Here is a 19,302-nt window from a genome sequence, read left to right as displayed (position 1 = left end):
TTGGAGCATCTGCCCCTCTGGGAGAGGCTGATGGAGCTGGGATTGCTCAGGCTGGAGAAGCCTCCTCCCAGCTGTGCCCAGTGACAGCAAAAGGGGCAAAGGGCCCAGATTGAAACACAGGAAATTTCATTTAAACATGAGAAAATCAACTTTACTCTGAGGGTGACTAAACACTGGAACAGGCTTCCCAGAGCGTTTGTGTCTCCATCCACGAGAGTTACTCAGAACCCATCTGGAAACAGCCCTGAGCCTCCTGCCCTTGCTGTCCCTGCCTTGGGCACTGCCCGGGCTCCAGGGCCCCTCCAGCCCTGGGCACACGGAGCCCCAAATGCTGTGACAGGAGCCTTTGGGGCTTTGGCTCAGGGTCTGGCATGAGACCAGACTTCTGCCATCACTTGCAAAGTGTCTGCTCTTGGGTTTTCTTACAGCCTCCACATTTTGAAGCTCCTGCTGATCATCCTGGGCCAAAAAAGCAGAGGGACATTGGGAAAAGGACTTTGCAGGGTGTATAACTTACTGCATCTCTGCACAGATCCTATCCCAGGTGGGCATGGATGGCTGATTTCTGGTATTACTGCAATATTTAAACATTATATCATAGTAATTTAATCAATAATCCTTAGTGAATAGTGTTTTTATGTGCTTCCTCAGACCCATAGACCCTAAATCCTACACTTTCCCTATCTGTGGGATGCAGCCTGCCAGCTTTCCTTGTAGGCATCTCTCCCTGGTCTGCTCTGCAGCAGTCTGGAGCTGTAATTTCAGTAGAAATCTTGTTCAGTCTTGAGCTCAACACACTTCTGATGGATCAAATCTAAGGGGATCTCTGCTTAACAAATCATTCCTGAATTTCCTGAATGTGAACTCCCCAAACCTTCTGATGTGAGTGATTTTTTTTTCCCCCCAGATATTCTGAGAACATCAAAAAACTACCTGCCAAAAATTTGTAACACTCCAATCAAAAGTTGTTCAAGGTTAAGTTGTATCTGTGGAACCCAGAATAAAACCTCTTGGGTGAAATTTACTGTAGAAGTTTGGCCTGATCCAGAAATGTGATAGAGAAAACTCCAACCCAAGCATGAAAAACTGGTGAAACTGTTGGAAACAGGAACTTTAATGGGCTGTGTAAGGCGATGTTGGTAGCAGGTAGTTTTAGCTGCCCTTCTCTACTCCCTTCCCCTCAGCTCCTCCCTCTGTACTGTGAACAAGCTCTACCACTGCAGTCAGCACTTCCCCTCACTCTGCCAAAATACAGCTTTAAATGAGTTTTCACAAGTCAATTCTAAAAGGCTTTATTATGGAAACAGTTCACGCCTTCAAGGAGTATATTTAGGTCTCGTGAAAAATGCCAAGTTGCGAGCTCTGGAGGCAAATTCTAAATTTATAAACAAATCAGGCTGAAGTCATCCCAAAGTATCCCGTGTCTCCAAGAGGAGTGCTCAGCCTCCTGCTGCAGGAGATGGTGGCTGCGGGGCTGTCGTGCCATCCCAACATTTGAGAATCACAGAATCCCTGAAGCTGGAAAAGACCTCCAAGATCATTGAGTCCAACCACTAACCCAGCACTGCCAGGTCTGTTAAACTGTAAATGCCACATCAAACGGTTTTTGAACACCTCCAGGGATGGTGATTCCACTGCTGCCCTGAGCAGCCTCTCCCTGACCAACCTTTCAGTGAAGAAATTCTTCCTAATATCCCATCTCAACCTGCCTCGCTGCACCCTGAGGCTGTTTCCTCTCTTCCTTGCTGGCTGGGAGAAGTGACTGACCCCAGCTGGCTCCAACCTCCTGTCAGGTATTGAGTGGGCACCGGGGAGAGTGCCTGAGGGCCAGGAAGCTGAAAAGGGGATAGGGAAACCTTCCCTGTGGGGACAGGGTGAGAAAATCAGGGATGTTCAGCCTGGAGAAGGTTGTGTGGAGACCCCAGAGCACCTTCCAGAGTCTGAAGGGGCTGCAAAGGACGAGGAGAGGGACTCTGCATCAGGAACTGGAGTGAGAGGACAAGGGGGACTGGCTTCACACAAGAAGGGAAATTTAGGTTGGATATTGGGAAGGAATTGTTCCCTGTGAGGGTGGGCAGGCCCTGGAACAGGGTGCCCAGAGCAGCTGTGGCTGCCCCTGGATCCCTGGCAGTGCCCAAGGCCAGGCTGGATGGGGCTGGCAGCAACCTGGGATAGTGGAAGATGTCCCTGACGATGGCAGAGAGGGAACCAGGTGATCTTTAGGGTCCCTTCCAACCCAAACCATTCCACGATCCCACGCCATTGCGTGACACCCACACACAACGGGACACAGCCCCATTGTGAGGGACACAGCACTCAACACCACCGAGGGTCCAGAGGATGACAGCAGGGCTTCTGTCGCCGTGAAGCCGCCCACGGAAGCGCTGCTGTCCGTGCCCGGGCAGCGCCGTGAAGCGTCGCGGGTGGCGGTGTCCCCTCCCCGGCCATGGCGACCCGGCCGCTCCCTCAGCCGCGCGGCCTGCAGGGGGCGCTGTGCGCGCGGCGCGCGGCGCGGCCGCCAGGGGGCGCGCGGGGCCGCGGCGGCGCTGAGGGCGCGGGGGGGGCCGGGGGTGGGGGGGGAAGGAGCCGCCGCCCCGCCCGCCTCAGTCACCGGCGGAGCCGCAGCGAGCGCAGCGCTGTCCCTTCAGCACCGCTCCCCCCGCGGACACCGCGGGCTCCACACCGGCCCCGCCGCCGCCTCTCGCCGCCTGCTTGGCAGTAAGTAACGCGGCCGTGCCCGCAGAACCCCCGCCCTGAGCGCCGGCTCCCGGGGAGAAGGGAAGGGGGACCCCCCGAGCGCTCCGGGATGTGCAGGGGAGGGGGTTCGGAACCCTCCAGGGGGCTGCAAAGATGGGAGAGGGGTGTCAAAATCCCTCCTGGGGTCAGTGGGAGACGCGCCGTGTCCCCGTGTCCCGCTGCGTGTCCGCGGTGGTGGCGGTGCTGGTGGCACTCCCGGTGCTGCTGGTGACATTCCCTGTGATGCTGGTGACATTCCCGGTGCTGCTGGTGACATTCCCGGTGATGCTGGTAGCTCTCCTGCCAGCACTGGTGATATTCCCGGTAGTGCTGGTGGCATTCCCGGTGCTGCTGGTGACATTCCCAGTCGTGTTGGTGGCATTCCCACCAGAGCTGGTGGCTCTCCCGGCGCTTTGGGATCCGCCGTGTTTGGGCTGACAGCGAGGGGTTTGAAGGCTGTTTGTGGGATTTAACGGCTTTTTGTGGGGTTTAGAAGCTGTTTGTGGGGTTTAAAGGGTTTTTGTGGGGTTTAGAGGCTGTTTGTGGCGTTTAGAGGGTGTCTGCGTAAGGCAAATGCTTTGGCGTAGTGAAGTGACATTCCCTGGAACCCAGGCACCGACACCTGAACCCAAAGCGAGCAGGGCAAGGCAGGAACTGTCCCCTTCCCCCCTGCCCCGGTGACATTGCTCATCTCCCCCGCTTTCAGGTCTGGAAAGCCGGGTGCAAGGATGGTGAAGCTGGGGAGTAATTTGAACGACAAGAACAACAAACAACCATCCAACGAAGATGGTTTTCAGACAGTTCCTTTGATCACGCCTTTGGAAGTAAATCACCTGCAGTTCCCGGCTCCGGAAAAGGTAAAACAAAATCAGAATGTGCTCCTGCATGGCTGCGCACACGGACGTGCCCCTTGGTTGTCACTGGGCTCTGGTGATGGGAATTGTGGCACTTTTATTCAATAAATAAACAAGGGGTTATCTTTCACTGTGTGTTTATCTGTTTAAACGTGGCAAATAAGCACGCAGCAGTCCCCCAGTGCCCTCTCTCCTCAAAAAAGAACCCCAAATATTCCTAAATAAAAGCTTGGTGTGTTTCCCTTGCAAGCGCTGGGGAAACTGAGAAGCAGTGTGCAAAATCTTATTATCAGTAAGATTAATGGCCTGCTTTGAGAGGAGGTAATGTGATAACTCGGCCGAAATAAGCAGCTGTTTTAATTATCTCAGTTAAGCTCCGTTTTCTTCTCTGTGGCTTTGTAAAGCTGATTTGGGCACCGAGGATGCTGATTTCTCTGGGGAGAGTGGCTGAGCTCCTGGGGGACAGCCCAGGGACTCGTTTGGCCCCGGGCAGGGGACATTGTTCTCCCCTGCCCTCTCAAGTCTCACACCTGAATGCAGCACTAAAACCCCCAGGAACGTGCGATTGGCTGCGGGTTGTGTTGGGATTTTTTGGCTGCAGCGTGAACTAGGAAATCTTTTGTCTACATCCCTGTGGGGATGATGCATATCAGTATAACCTGGTGAGGACATGATGAGACTGTAAAAATCCCTATTCCCCAACAGCCCTCACCAAAACAAAGCCTGTCTGCAATGTAGTTCCCAGATACCACAGAGGTGGAGCCAGCCCACCCCAAAGTACAGACAGAATGATTAGATCTCGCAGGATAATGGAATAACAGCAAAATTAACACTGATGGTTATTGAACATATATCCTGCTTTTACTGTGGTACAAAATGAATTTTCCCTAAATACGTTAGGAGAACATGGTGATGGATGTGATAAACCTGTCTAGGTAGACAAACCGTGTTTATTTTAGGATAGAGCTGAGTCAACTGCCTTGACATCCTGGGAGCCAGAGCTGTGCCAGACAAAGGACGTGGTCCCATTCTCCACGTGCCTCATGGCCGTCAGGAGCACCTCGGCTGCGTTCAGGAGAGTTGGACTTCTGTGAACTGTTGTGAAACAGAGGCTGAGCCAGCCCTTATGTGTGACTCTGATCAATAAGATGAAGCAAAATGATTCGGGCAAAGCAATGTGATTTGTCATAAACGTCTGAAAAGCTCAGGGGAAACTGTAGGTGTGTAAAAGTCTCTCCTTTGATGCCAATACAAAGGGCTCGTTGAGATCACCCAGTGTCACATGGCAATGTGGAATTTCAATGACTTGTGGAGCAGGTGAGACATGGATTACCCAACAAAGATCTTTCCAAGCTGATCAAGTGGTAACGAGTGTGTTCCAGTTGCCTGTTGGAGAGCAAACACTGGCGTGGATCGGGGTGGTGTGATTCCTTGCTGATTTTTCTGTTTAAACATGCCCACATCAATAATTCACGTGTTGTTAGGTTACATTACCTTCATTAGCATATATTACTGCCAATGCATCTACCAACATCCATATTTTTCTTTGCTGGAAGTGTGGGATGTATCTCCGGGCGTGCTGAGTGTGATTCAGAACTCATTAGAGTCAGAGCTATTGATTTCTGCAGGCTGTGGTTCATCTCCTCTGTGCAGCAGGCCCGCAGTTAACGGGCTGGAAATCCCTTCACCGAGAGGAGAGGTTATTTATGATAAAAGCAAAATAATTCACGAGCTGTTTCCTTTGCTCTCTGTAGAAGGGGTTCCGGTGGGGTGAGTTCACCCCGGGCCAGAGGGGCTGTTTAAAGAGCTGCTAATAAGGAGCTGAGCCTCCGGTGGAAAGCTTGGGCAGAGGTTAAGTGAGAGGGGCAAATTGCAGCTTTGTTCTTGAGGAAGCAAAGCTGCTGCTGAATTCAGGCAGGCTGTCCCCCTGAGGAGGAGTGGACGTAGACTTCAAGCCTTTCAGGGTATATTCTTGTTTGGACTTGCCTCGCTTTCAGGAGACTGGGTTCAGAAAACACCTAAAATTGACTTTTCTCCCCGAGCAGTTGAGTTTTAGCCCGGGAGAATGAGATCATGAGGCATCCTGTGCCTGGTGCATGGGGTGCTGCAGGAGCCAGCAGAGCCCGACGAGCCGCGGTGTTGGCTGAGAGGGACAGCTCCGGTGTCGCCTGGGAGGGACAGCTCCGCGGGGCTCTCCAGCCTCGGGGCTTTCCTGCGATGCGCAGGGAGGCAATGCTGCCGGCCAGCTCCTGCATCGCATCCTCGCCACTCCACAGACAGCGTGCATTGTCCTGGCAGCCCCTGTAAGTGAAACATTAAAAAAAATAAAAATCCAACCCTGCCCAGTATTCCCCTTTCTGAGCTTCTCTTCGCTGTCAGAAGGGATCTTCGTTAAGGAAACTCTGAGCTTTTGACCTGGATCTAACCCAGGGCAATCCAGGGTGCATCAAAACCAGGGCAGGGAGGTTTGGGTGCAGCTCAGGGCTCTGTCTAGAGGAGGAGCAGCAACAGCTTTGGATAGTGATCCAAGAGTGTACAAGGCTTGTGCTGGGCAGCCCAGCTGCTGTCCCTACGATAATGCCTTCACCTGGTGTGTATTTGCAAGTTCTGTTCCTTTTTAGGCTTTTTGTTTCAGTTGAGTCTTAGATACCTGCGTGCAAGTTGAAGAACATCAAACCTGTTGTTTGTTGGATCCTTAAAAGCACCCCACAAAGCCTGTGGAATCTACAGACTGAAAATTGTGGTTGAAGAACCTTGAATTCCTGGATTTTTCTTTATTTTAAGGACATTTTTGTAGCTGAATCACTTTGAGAGTCACTCAAAATGACTCTCAGCATTAACCTCTGTAGGTGTTTCACCAGAGCTTCCATAATCTCTTGCCAAGTATTTTTTGTGTCTGGTTCCTCTGTCACAGAAAGGATACAGAGATAAAATATAAAAACGAGGCTTTTACTGATGTGATGTAAACCCTGAAGTCCAGCTCTTTTCAGATAATTCCTTGAAGAAATCATACAGGGGGTGAGAAGAGAAAACTCTTAAAGGAGTGCTTAAATTTCCTGTCTGTCCTTTTGGGGGTGCTTTCCTAACAGGCTTGTTCTCCAAAGCACTGGCAGCTTAGCAGCTCCCTCTGCCTTCCACCTTGCTGCTGTTGCAAAAATGCAGCCAGGATTTCAGGAGGCTTCAATTTGGCAACCTTTCTGGTTTAAAATTGCAGGCCACTGGAATGTGTTCTTCCTTCTCCCACCAAAGGAGGATGTCCCCTCCTTGTGCTGCTCCTCCTGCAGCATCAGCATTCTCATCCTTCTGTCAGCACTTGTGTGGCTGCAGGGAGACAAATGGACCCAGGACAGGAATTTTCCCCCTAAGGTGCTAAGCCTGCTGTGCATTTCTATTTATTGACCATCTTCAAGCATTTCCCTTGTCCCCTGTTCCCTTGCTGGAGCAGAAGGCAAAGTCAGGTGCTCCTAAATCATTTTTGCACGGCCTTTTTGGTGAGATCCCTCCATGTAACAGCACTAATAGCCCCATCAACAATGACGAGCCTTTGACCTGGCTTCTTATGCCTCTGAATTTCATTTCTTCTGATTCATAAAGAAAAAAAAAAATCCCAACAGAAGTCTTTTATCTTTTAGGACCAAAGGGAAAAAGAGGAGCTGTTGCCTTGTTTTCCAAGGCATAGACAAACAGCTTCAGCTGTGATTGTGTCCCTGCAATGATAATGCTGAAAGATGTGCAGCTTTTCAGGGACCATTCTGTTCACTGAAATGTGAAATGAAACCAACAACTGGGGACCCCTTGGTCTCTTGGCTCGCCTCAGTGTAATCCATCAGGAAATACCTCTGCTCTGGCAGTAAAATCCTAATTTTACATAACACAAAAGTGCATGAAAGCTCTTGTCAGGCTGTAAAAAACATCCGGCACCTCTTTTGTGGTGAAGGCTGCAGAAGGCTTATCATGTGGTCCATTGTTCTTTATTTTGAATGCATCAGGAGGCTGGAGAATTGATTTCTCTAGTGGCAAATTCCTGCCACAAGCCCAGGAAAACAAAACAAAACAAAAATAGATGTAACAGCTCTCTTCAAATGCTTTCCCCACCCTGTGCTCCTGCCCCTGGCCATTTTCCTCTCCGAGTGGCTGAGGCCATTCATTTACACAGAGTTCCTGGAGATCAGGAGGGTCCCTGGTGTTCACAGCCTGTCCCTGTTGGTTTAACAGAAAATAACGTTTGGTCCTGGCCAGCTGAGCAGGGATAATTCAGAGTAGCTGGATGAGTGCTCCGGTACCTCGGGGACTGCTTGGAGCTCAGTCCTGGGTAGCAGTGTCAGCCTGCCCTCTGTGCAGCCTGAAGGCACGAGCTGCCAGGGCAGCGTGGGGCTGCTTTTGGGGAGCTGGGGCTGCAGGCAGCTCAGCATTCCCGGCCGAGCATTCCTGGGAAGCTGCTGCTCGTGCTGGGGCTGCAGGCAGCTCAGCATTCCCAGTTGAGCATTCCTGGGAAGCTGCAGGAGCTCTGCAGGAGCCGGGGACAGGCAGCTCCTGCTCCTCTGCTGGTGGGATGCAACAAAAGGAGGGATGGGGCAGGGATAGTGATGAGGCAGGGAGGAAGGAAGAAGGAGGAGGAGGATGCAAAGGGAAAGGGAATAACATGGATAAAGCAAAGGAAGGGGATAACTAATTAAAAGGAATGTGCTGTCTTGCCTTTCCTCATCCTTTCCTCTCTCCACTTAGGATGCTCTGCCTCATCCCCACAATTAGCAAAGTCTGATCCTTCTTCTCGTGTTCCCCTCCTACACTGTGCAATTCCTTTGTCCTCTGGATGTGTATCAGAGCTGAGCACCACCCCTGCTCACTAGGCTGTAACAAATCCTTGCAGCATCCCACCCGGGCAGAGCAGCCTTTGGGGAACCTCCTTGATGTTGTTTGCACGTTTTGGACAGCCCTGCTCGTGTCCTTGGCAGTTCCTGCTCCTGTTTGGATGTCACTCCGTGCTGGCCTTCCTCTCACACACCAACCCCCTCCACTAGGGCTGTTCACAGGTGCTCAGAGGGACCTGGAGCAGCTTCCAGCAGCCTGCCATCATCCGGAGAATGCGCTGCTGCAGCAGAGCTTCACTCTGAACATCCCAGGATTTGTGCAGCCTGGGCAGAAATCTCCCTCCTTAACTGCTCTGCCATCAGTGCCTGAATTAGGGGCTTTAAGGCTGCCTGGGTTAGTGAGCTCCATTACCTCTCTTAAGCCCAGCTATGTCTGCCCTGCAATTCCTGGAGCTGCATGTTGCAGAAACAGCAGGAATGGGCTCAGGGAATGGCTGCTGGGCTATGGAGGCTGGGCTGAGCCTGTTCTTCTTTCTACCATGAAAGCCCACTGAGGGTGGAAGTGATTTCAGCAAGACTGTCAAAGGAGCCCCACATCCCAGTTCCTTACTGGTCTGGAAAGGACAACGGGGCAGGAATCTTGGCCGCTGTAAATCAGGGCAGCTGAAGGGAAATCAGTGGAGCTCTGCTAATTCAGCCTGGCCAATTTGTGAGTGATTCTTTTGTCTGCTTTGCTGAACCCTCTCCTCGATGAACCTACTGAAATCAGTTTTTCTCACACCACCTCCTGTGGGTTCCTGGTGCTCATGGGCACGCAGGGATTTGTAGGGAGACTTGGCTGAATAAATTCTGTGCCACTTTTGTTCCTGGGGCTGTGCCTTGCCCTTCTCAGCTGCTTTCAGCTCCCAGTGCAGCCTTTGCATTCTGTGCTGCCTCTCACTGGTGATGCCAGGACTGATTACATTTGCTGTCTTTGTCCTTTTGTGATGTTCCTTATGCCTGGAATATCCTCCTGGCACTGAGTCAGGAGAGCACTTTTTTCCTACCACCCTCTGTGAAACTCATTTCCAGCACAACACCCATTAGATGAGCTGATACAGGGTAAAAAATAGCAGAGTACTGACCCTGACTTTCTCCAGGGACTACGGATTTGATCCAAGGCATCTTTTCCTTAAAATTTTCATATTTCTACTTTGTTTGCTGCTTGATATTTCAGGCACTTTATGTATTTAAATAATGGCTGGGATGCCATTACCTACATCCCAAATGCCAGTTTTAATATCAGCCTTTGGGAAGTCTGCCTGCTGAGATGCCTCCATCCTATAGGTTTGGAAGCAGAGCTGCCATTCCTGTGGGATGAGACGTAGCCATAACCATTTCAGGAAGCTTTAAAGACCTAATTCTCTAAAAATCTGGGAATTTGCAGCATGGGGATTGCCAGGTAATCTGAGATTTGTCCACTTTATCCCGTTTCTGGCAGTAGCCAGGGCAACAGTCTGGAGGAGGTACAGGAGATGCTGCAGGGAGCTGCTCATGCCTATCAATGTTTCATCCTAAGCCTGCAAGGCCAGAGATTGTTTTAAGCCCTGAAACATGATTTTCCCATCTCTTTTCCTCCATTCTTTTAGTGCTCAGTATTTTAACTTCAGCTGCTGTCGGCAATGTGCTCATCTCATTTGGAGCTGGCTCTGGGGGAGGATTAGGCTGGAGAATTGTGCGTGCAGGTGGTGGCTTCTGGCCATTGCTTGGCTTGGAGCTCACGAGGGGAGAACCTGCCCTAGTCCCAGCAGGTTTAGTGCCACGTTTAGGCTGGGGGCACCTTTTGCTGTCACCTGGCCCCTGCTGCACCCTGAGGTCCTGCTCAGCTGCTGATGCTTTGTTGGGAAACAAAGGCAAAGGAAACCAGGACATTGGTGCCTGTGAGAAGTTGATATTTCCCCTTCTGTTTCTGCAAGGAATGGAGAAAGGTGTGGAAAGGAAGGAAGCTGAGTCTCATTTTCATTTAAAAGTGAGCCTGACTAATCCTCCTGGAAACGGGTGGGGGTGTTACAACCATTTTGTGGCACTACGAAGTCCAGCTTTGAACTTGGAGGGAACCTTTCTCCTTGGTAGCAGCAACACATTTTGTTTATCGCTTCTGTCAATCTGACAGCTACTCTGACTGAGAGACTCTTCATTATTAATAATCCCAGGAAGTAGTATTTTAAATTTTTATGGTTTGCGCTTTGCAGCACCTGAACCACAATATATTACATGCACCGAGGCAGTGGAGTGGGAATTACAGCAGGGCTGCATGTCCTTTTCCAAATGAATAATTTAAAGTTTTCACAATGCCAGTTATGTTAAATATTATTACTCATTTCTTCAGGGAAAACCACAGAGCTCAAATGCAAATATAAAGTGGCAATAAATGATGTTACATTTAGCCAGTTGGAGACAAGGCTCAGAATTCATATCAGTTCATTTTCTGAAACACTTACTTCATCCCTTTGCTGGAAAATCCTTTTCAAGGTTCCATGCTTAATGGGATATTTTTCAATTTGTCACATTTCACATCTGCTCTGCTCCTTCCTCCTCACAGCAAATGCTTTTAATATAGCCCACTTGGTTAGAAGCTTGCTTTCTTTTCCCTTCCAGCAGCCCAAATCCCTGGATTTCCCAGCACTCTCCCACTGTTTACCTTCTCAAGGTTGTGGATGATGGATTTCCTGCTGGTGCAGGCAGACTCTCATCTGTTGTTTCTCACCTCAGCACACCTATAATTTTCCAAAGCATCACTACAGAGAGGGTGCATGGTCCTGCATCCATTAAAGCTGAGGAAAGATTTCCTATTGATCCCAGTCATGGCACTGGCATTAAGCCTGGAATAATAAGAGCATTTAGGTTTGGAACTCAATAAATGTATTAGCAAACAGCATCATTAGACACATCTTGTGGTGTGGAGCAGGGTGATGGATGTGGCTCGTGGTCCTGTTGTGGTGGGGTTTCACAATTTCCAGGCCATTCCCTGCAGGCTGCTCTGAGCTCTTCAGAAGTGTTTGAGGGGCTGGAGTGAGGAGCCAGAAGATCCAAGGAAGAGAACAGAATGTCAAAACCTTTCCAGACATGGAATGTTGCTGCATCTGCTGACCTGGGCTGGCTGAGGGGGACAGTTCTGCAGAGCTGCCATTTTCCATAGCTTGTCTCACTGCCTTCCCACCCCATCATCCATTGCTAGCCCCCAATTCCCAAAATGTGACATTTGTGTGGAGAATCTGCAGGAACTGCCATTCTGTCATTAATGAAGGTCTGAGAAAACAGTGCATTGTGAGCAGTGAACCAGCCCTGGTGTGAGCTCCTGACTCAGCCACCAAGTGGGACTCAGCACATTACTGAGATTCCTCTTTTTTGTCTTTTTTCCCTACTCCTCCATGAGTAATATGGGATGCTGGGGTCGTGCTGTGTGCAGAGCCCCTGAGCCATTGATGAAGAATTCCCAGGATGCCCAAGCATCCTGTTGGAAGTGGCTGTGGGAGGGAGCCTGAAGCCAGCTCAGATAGGCCAAAGCCCTTAAATGCACACTTAACTTGAAATATCCGGCTCATCCTGCTGGTGTTAATAGGACTGCTTGCATGCTTAAGTGCTTTGCTGAATTGGTGGTTAATTAGCTCAAATTCTAAACAAACCTGGTTAAGGAGGAAGCTGCAAGGACTGCAGTGAGGGTTTCCATAAGTAGATGTGACTTTTTCCTGGTCCCATAACCCTTTTCTCTCTGCTCATATTCTCACAATCTGCAGACCCCATCTAGGAAGCAACTTTCAAAGGACAGCTTTATTTTGGGTATAAGATGAAGAAAGTCCCAGGTAATTTATTGGTGTCCCCTTTACTGCATATGCAAGAGCAGCTCCCTTCTTGCAACTTGAAGGTGCTGTATCTCTGGGAAATGGTGTGAAAACTTCAAGAACAGGTCACAGGAGCAAGATAATCTGCAGGGAGATTCCCTGAGCTAAATCCATCTGGAAGCTCCCCCTTAGAGCAGCTCTTTTCCAGCATCCCAGAGGAGGGAAGGAGATGGCATTTCTTTCCCTTCAGTTTCCTTGGAATTGCAGCTCCCCAGGACCCCGATTTTCCTCTGATTTCAATCCGGAGCAATTCCCAGAAGAGCCAAGGAGAGGGGCTGGGGATGGTTCTGGTGCTGTGGGCTGCAATGAGGGCAGCAGCTCTCCCAGGAAAGCTGTCGTGGTGTGAGATGGATGTTCCTTGTTTGCAGGGCAGCAGCGGGATCCGGGCTGGCTGCAGCTGCTCGGGGGCAGCCGCTGGTGAACGAGCGCTGAGCATTGCCCCGACTGCCGACTCAGGAGGCTTTTATTACTCGACGTTCAGCAGCAATTTGGGTAGAATTTCTGGAAGACTTCACTGCCAGGATTTTTTTTTTTTTCTCCCTGACAAAATGGAAAAAGAAGGTGGAAAAGGAGTGATGGCAGGGAATGGGGGAAGGCAAATCTTTCCCACCCAACTCAAATCAGAAAGCTGGAAAATGAAAACAGAAAAAGAAAAAAAAAAATAAAGGCTAAAAATGCAGAAAGGTTTCTTTAGAAGATTGATTATTCCTTTTCTAAATTTGCACTTTTAACTCTGCAAGAGAGGGATCCATGCTCAGGCTGATTTATTTAGCCTGTGGGGGACTGAGCAAGAAGGAGCTCTGTTCTTCTCAATGTACACCCCATGCCCTCAGCAATTGCATTTTTATCGTTGCTGCCACGACATTGAATGGTCCTCCCCACTGCAGGTTTTCAGTTTTGTGTTTAACCTTTGTCATTTGATTTCTGTGCACTCCTCTAAAAAAGGAGACTTCACTGCCTGCCCTTTCTGCTGCTGAGTAATTCCAGTGGGTGTCTGACAAAGACACTTCTGGAGAGCAGGTTTTTAACTTCTGCCTGCTAAAAGCCCCTTAGCAAAGGTGCTTCTTCCCTCTTCTACCAAAGCTTTTTGATACCTTTGCAAAGCACTGCCCAGGGTGACTCTGGCTCTGTGCACACTCATTTCACTGCTGGCACAGTCAGCAAATTGTGTTCCAAGTACTTTCTGATCTGCCTGGGGCCTGAGCTTGCTTATTTATTCCCAGATGTGATAGAATTGCTGCTGGACCTGAATGTGATGCCTGGGGAAGGAAGGGCTGTGTGGGTTCATTTTCAGACTCTGTATCCCTGCAGACAGCATGATTCAAACTTTCCTACTTATTGATGCAATGGAACAATTTAAAAAATAGCCATAACAAAATTGGTGTTGATGATGAAGAACGTTAAATCATAGCTAGAAACAAGGGAAGTTTTAATTTGATTTTTTTCTTATATTCTGCCTTCATGGTCTTTCATTAAGACCCAGTGCTACAATTTGTGGAAAAGCTCTCATATAAATAAAAAAAAAATTGTCTGCAGCTAAGATTTACATCAAGCAGGAAGCATGAGTTTGGGAGAATTGGATATTGTCTGCAAACAGAAAGAGAGCAATTTCTAAACACTGGCTGGCAGGTGCTGCTGGCCGATGCTCTGTGATTTACTGGACTGGCTGTACAAAAGGCCAGGGAGCAGACTGAAGGCTGGCCAGCTGCACTGGGTGCATTTTCCTCCTTTGGAGGGAGAAAATGAGGTCATTGCTTGTTTGCAGCTCAGAGCTGACCTGGGCCACTTTGTCCTGGCTGCAGAGGGAGCTTTGCTTTATTTTGCCCACAATGTGCAGGGCAGGGTGGGCAAAATGGGGTTTGATTCAACAAGGGTTCACCCCAAACCTGCCCAAACTTGTCCCCGTTGGTCATTTCCCCTCTTCTGTGTTAGATTGTTGTAGGTTTTCATTAATAAGGTATTAAATGGTTAACTGGTTTTTGTTATAAGGTTTTTTAAGGCTAAACTATCTAATTAAGAAATGACACTTAAATTATTTTTTTCTTTTAACTCAATAACTAATTACTTGAAGTCCTCAGTGTGGACTTTTCTGTCTAATTACAAAATATTAATTAAACTAATGAAGAAAAAGGAAGAAGAAAGTAAAGAAGAACAGCTTGCCTCCACCCTAAAATTTCTATCTTTTTTCATATATGTTAACAACCTATCAACTATTTTACAACAGTTTCTAACCTATTTTTAACAATTTATATTATTATATTCTAAAACTTCAAATCCTAAGTTTTTCACCTTGTGGTATTACACACTTCTAATTAACTACACACTTGTAATCTTAGTGTTATCAATCAATTTTAGAAGTTTTTTTACACAGCCTCAGGTTAAATGTAATGTTCTCTGTCAGTACAGAAAGTTTCAAATTTTTGGTATCTAGAACTCTGACATCATATCATCACAAATCCTGAGCTCCCAGCTGCTCATAGAAACATATTTGTGTGGCTTTTTGTCCCTTCTTCTTGCCAAATATTAATATTGCAAATGCTCCTGTCATAAATACTATTGAGAGGGATTCGCTGGAGGATGTAAATATTCATCAGTCTTTAATGATTTGCATTTGAATCCAGAAAATTGGCTTATGGCTCCTCAGTGCTTTTCTCTCACTGATTTCCACATGCAGGAGGATTAAATACCTGGGGTTCTCTTTGGTGCAAAGCAGACTTTGCTGTCTCCATTTGGAAATAAGTCCTTGATTAGCTGGGAACTCAACCTTGTGCATCACTTAATCTGTTCCAATCCTTCAGCACGGTTTTGTTTCTAACTAAGAGCTTTAGGATCACTCCTGTCACTCTCATCTGGAGCAGCCTCCACTCCTGGAGCTCCTCATCTCCACCAGGCTGCAGCTCAGAATGGAGAGCCAGAAAGTGGAAGGGTCTTGTGCACTGGTGTAAACCATCTCATTTTATAAGATTAGATTAATCAGACACAGATCTTAGGGGAAAAGCCAAGGTGGTAATACAAGATAAATATTGACAATCTGGAGCCTGAATGAACGAGACACCAAACGGCCTAAATTTAAATTGGCTTTAGCAGAACTTGTTTGGACAGAGCTTTTAATTAGTGAGGCTCTTCTTTAGGATGGGCTGTTCTGCCTGTTGAGCAGGATATAAAAAAGAAATACTCCTAAACAAAAGTGGGTGTCAAACATTTTGCTGTCAGCTATTTTAAGGCTCAGTGCGATAAGCTCACTGTCCTAGTTCTGTGTATCTGCTGATTTATCTGCCTCTCTTATTCCTGAGGGGGTGATGGCTCGTGTTCATTTATGGTGCTTGTGTAGGTCCAGGGCATGGTTTCTATAGAAAAGCTTTGATAACAATTCCAAAATCTCTGCTGTGGACAGAAGCCTCAAAAGTGTTGTTATTTTCCAGGTAATTGTGAAAACAAGAACAGAATATCAGCCTGACCAGAAGAACAAAGGAAAACTCAGAGTGCCCAAAATTGCTGAATTCACAGTCAGTTTCACTGATGGGGTAACAGAAAGACTAAAGGTAAGAAATGGTTGTTCTGCTGCCTTCTGATGCAAATTCCATTCGTTTTAAAATAACTGAATCAAAGTGACAGGAAAGACATAACAAATTTAACACTTCACTCATCACCAGGGTCAAAGACAGGTTTATCTGCATGAGTGTAAGGAGTTTTTTTAGGACAGGCATGAAAATACCTTCTTAGCTACATCTCAAGTAGAAAATGCTTTGCTTTCCCAAGAAAATGATGAAAATATATTCCAGCCCAAACTGAAAATAAATCAAGTTTGAATCCTTTTTCTTCTCAAATGCTGGGGTTTAAAAATAATTTTTAAAAATCCAAGTGAAGATTGGTTGAAACATTTTGTTTAGCCTTTTAAAATTCCTTTTGTCTCAGTCAACCCTTTTCATATTTAAAATACTTTGTTATAATTATTATATTACTACTGATTAAAAAACTACTTCAAAATGCATAGGAAAAAGGTATTAGAGAAGTATCCAAGCACATCCCGTCCTGTAAGCAGTTCTGCTGCACAGGAATTGGAATTTTCTGATGGAAAATGTTTCCTTGGGAAATTTTCAACAGGCTCTACTCAAACATGGAGAGAAACTCATGAATTATTGAGTGCTGTCGGTTCCTGTTGACTGCAGCACATTAGAATGGCTCTGTTCCTCCTAAAATTAGACTCCAAATATGTAGCTGCCAGTTTTTCCTCCCTTTGCACTGGGAAGACCTGGTGCTTTTTCTAAACCACAGAGCATGGCAGTGATAGAAATGGGAGATCTGAGTGCTCATTTTCAAAGCCAGAGGAAATATCAATGATTTTGAGTAGAAAACAGAGAAAGTGAGCACTGCCCAGTGACATTCCTTCTCCTTCCAAAGCATCATTTGCTCTGAAGAGTTGTGGGAATAAATGCTTGTGGTTCTTGGCTGTTTTGTTTTTCCATGGACATCACAATTTGATCTAAAATTTCTTACCTGCTGTTGGTACTCACTGAATTCTTCTCTGAGCTCCTTGTGTGTAGTAACTATTTACCACCAGTGGTAACTCTCTATTGCACCAGAGTAACGTGAATTACCCACAGTTAAATCTCAGTCCTGGAAACATTTCCAGTGTCCCACACAAATCAGAACCCGACACGATGTGCCTGAGAAGCAGCAATAAATTGAGAGTCTCCCGGACTGATGTGCTGGCTTTAACCCGCAGTAAAAGGCCTTGCTGGTGTTGTAAATTCTGGTGCCTCACTGGGTATTTAACACTCAATCCTGCAGCTCTGAAGGGCGTGAAAGGCAGAGTAAAACCAGGAAAGATCTGGCTTTGTTATTTTAAAAAAGCACTCAAGAACATCTCCTCCTTGCACACCTGTAGCTCATGGGTAAATCCTATTTCATCTCCTCCTTCTACCGAGTACCTTGTTTTTTCTGTTCCAATTCCCAACTTGCTGTTGCATTCAAACCTTTCCTTTCATGCATTTTTCCTCTTCCGATCCCGTTTTTGGTGCAGTTTTCCCATTTCACAGCTTCAGCTGGGAGCCCTGGCAGAGGTGGGAGCTGGGCCTCTTCCTATAGAGCCTGGCAGCACCACAGTTTCACTTTTGAGCTATTTCCTTTCCCTAAAATCCATATGATTTTCATTCTCTGCTCTTCAATGTCAACTTATTCATCAGGCAGCCTCTGCTCTAATACTGGATAAGACTCTAACCTCTCCCTGCCTGCTTTTCATAAGGCTTCCGTGTATCCCATTAAATCTGTAGTATTATTTCCTGACAAAATGAGCTAATAGCTGATATTTATTACCTTTTGTACTTTTTATTGCACCACATTTTTGTCTCAGTGCATATTTTTAGTGAAGTTATTAAAAACCCTGCCCTGTGGTTATAAGCTGCCCTGTTATCTGGTACTGATGAAATCATCTTACATTTGTTTTTTTAAGAGCAAATCACAGTAAATACTTAACTTTTATGATCTCAGTTTGGCTACGTTTTTAAAAGCTTTAAAAAAGATTATATAGCTATGATCATCATATTCTCTTTTGTCCTTTTGAGGGTGGAAAAGCCCTCCAAGGCCATCGAGTCCAAGCTGTGACCAATCCCCACTTTGTCCCCAGCCCAGAGCCCCGAGTGCCACCTCCAGCCCTTCCTGGGACACTCCAGGGATGGGCTCTCCAAACCTCCCTGGGCAGTTCCAGGGCCTGAGCCCCCTTTCCATGGGGAAATTCCTGCTGTGCCCACCCTGAGCCTGCCCTGGCCCAGCCTGAGGCCATTTCCTCCTATCCTGGGGCTGGCTGCCTGGGTAAAAAGGCTGCAATTCTGCGGTTTTGTGCTATAGAAGATCAAGACATCTTGAAAAAGTTTTGAGACCACATGAACCTCCCAGCCAAGTCCACAGATGCCCTTTTCCCTGCCTTGTGGGTATCTTTTATTGAAGAAACTAATGAATTATTAGACAACTTTCTCAAATGAACAAGCCCAAGCTGGAATTTAAGCTTATGCTTGCATATTTTTCACCCATGCAGAATAGCCCAGATCTGAGCTCTTTAATTATCATAAAGAAGAGACTGTCCCTAGGCAACGGTTCTTATTTCACACCAGCTCTTCCAGGAATCTGAGACAGCTCCTGCCTCTTGTCACATCCCCTAATAGATGAGATTATGATTCTCTCCAGCTCAGTACACACTGTCCTGGAAGTTTGACCAATTAGGCTGATTCTTCAGCTGCATGAGTCAGCCCATACCTCCTGTATAAAACTGTTTAAATAGTCGTGTGTAGATGGGTTACGAGAAAATGATGTTAAAATAACCTTACGGTTGAGCCATCTATACAGAAAAGAAATTTCTTTTCTCATTTTACTCCTCCACAGAGAAGCAAAGAGAACATTTTTCTAAGCTGACAGGCAGTGATTTATAGACCTTGCCTTCTCCAGGCTAATTCTACCTTTGGAGTGTGCTCCTCTCGGAGGTTTTTGAGCTGCAGGGATCTTGTTCTGCAGTCGCTCTGTGAGCTGAGGTTTCCAGGCTCAGGGGGAAGGGTGGCTGCTGTTTGCCTTTCATTTGCAGGGCTTTGAAGGGAACTCCTGTTCCTGGGCTTTGCCATCCTGTGACAACACTGAGGTGCCTTGGGGAGGGTTTGTAAATGTGGCTCTGATTCCCCTGTGGGGTGACAGCTCTAACCCTCTGCCTCTGAGGCTTCCTGCTCCTTCTCACCAGTGACACCCCATTGTACATCTTTAAAGAACAATTTCTCATATGTGAGTAATCACCCCGCCCTTATTTCTATCAGTACTGAAAAGAGATTGAATCCCTTTTGCTTTTTAGGCAGATTCCCCACCAAATGAAGTCTTGTTTCCTCTGGAGACCAGGGTTTCCACTGACTCCTTTCCTCTTCCAAGCAGTCCAGATAGCCCAGAAACCATCCAGCAGCACTGGTTTCTTTGGATAGCACCAGAAGAAGTGCTGGAGTGGCCTTTCTGTGCAGGCCTACAGAGCATTGGGTGGGCTCCTGG

General features: G+C 47.4%; 1 protein-coding gene across 1 annotated transcript in view; it reads left to right on the top strand.

The window, feature by feature from the left end:
* Window positions 1–2,563: 2,563 nt before the first annotated feature.
* NSG2 (neuronal vesicle trafficking associated 2) overlaps window positions 2,564–19,302 on the top strand; it is a 30,876-nt gene continuing 14,137 nt past the window's right edge. The window contains exons 1-3 of the mRNA XM_038150386.1: window positions 2,564–2,718; window positions 3,443–3,593; window positions 15,705–15,824. Of these exons, the coding sequence (XP_038006314.1) occupies window positions 3,465–3,593; window positions 15,705–15,824 (249 nt within the window). The 5' untranslated portion in view covers window positions 2,564–2,718; window positions 3,443–3,464. The remainder of the gene's footprint in view (window positions 2,719–3,442; window positions 3,594–15,704; window positions 15,825–19,302) is intronic.

The sequence above is a fragment of the Motacilla alba genome, chromosome 13 (genome assembly GCF_015832195.1).
Source record: "Motacilla alba alba isolate MOTALB_02 chromosome 13, Motacilla_alba_V1.0_pri, whole genome shotgun sequence".
Taxonomy (NCBI): Eukaryota; Metazoa; Chordata; class Aves; order Passeriformes; family Motacillidae; genus Motacilla; species Motacilla alba.
Note: the sequence above shows the minus strand (reverse complement) of the source record. Positions and strands in the feature narration are given on the sequence as shown.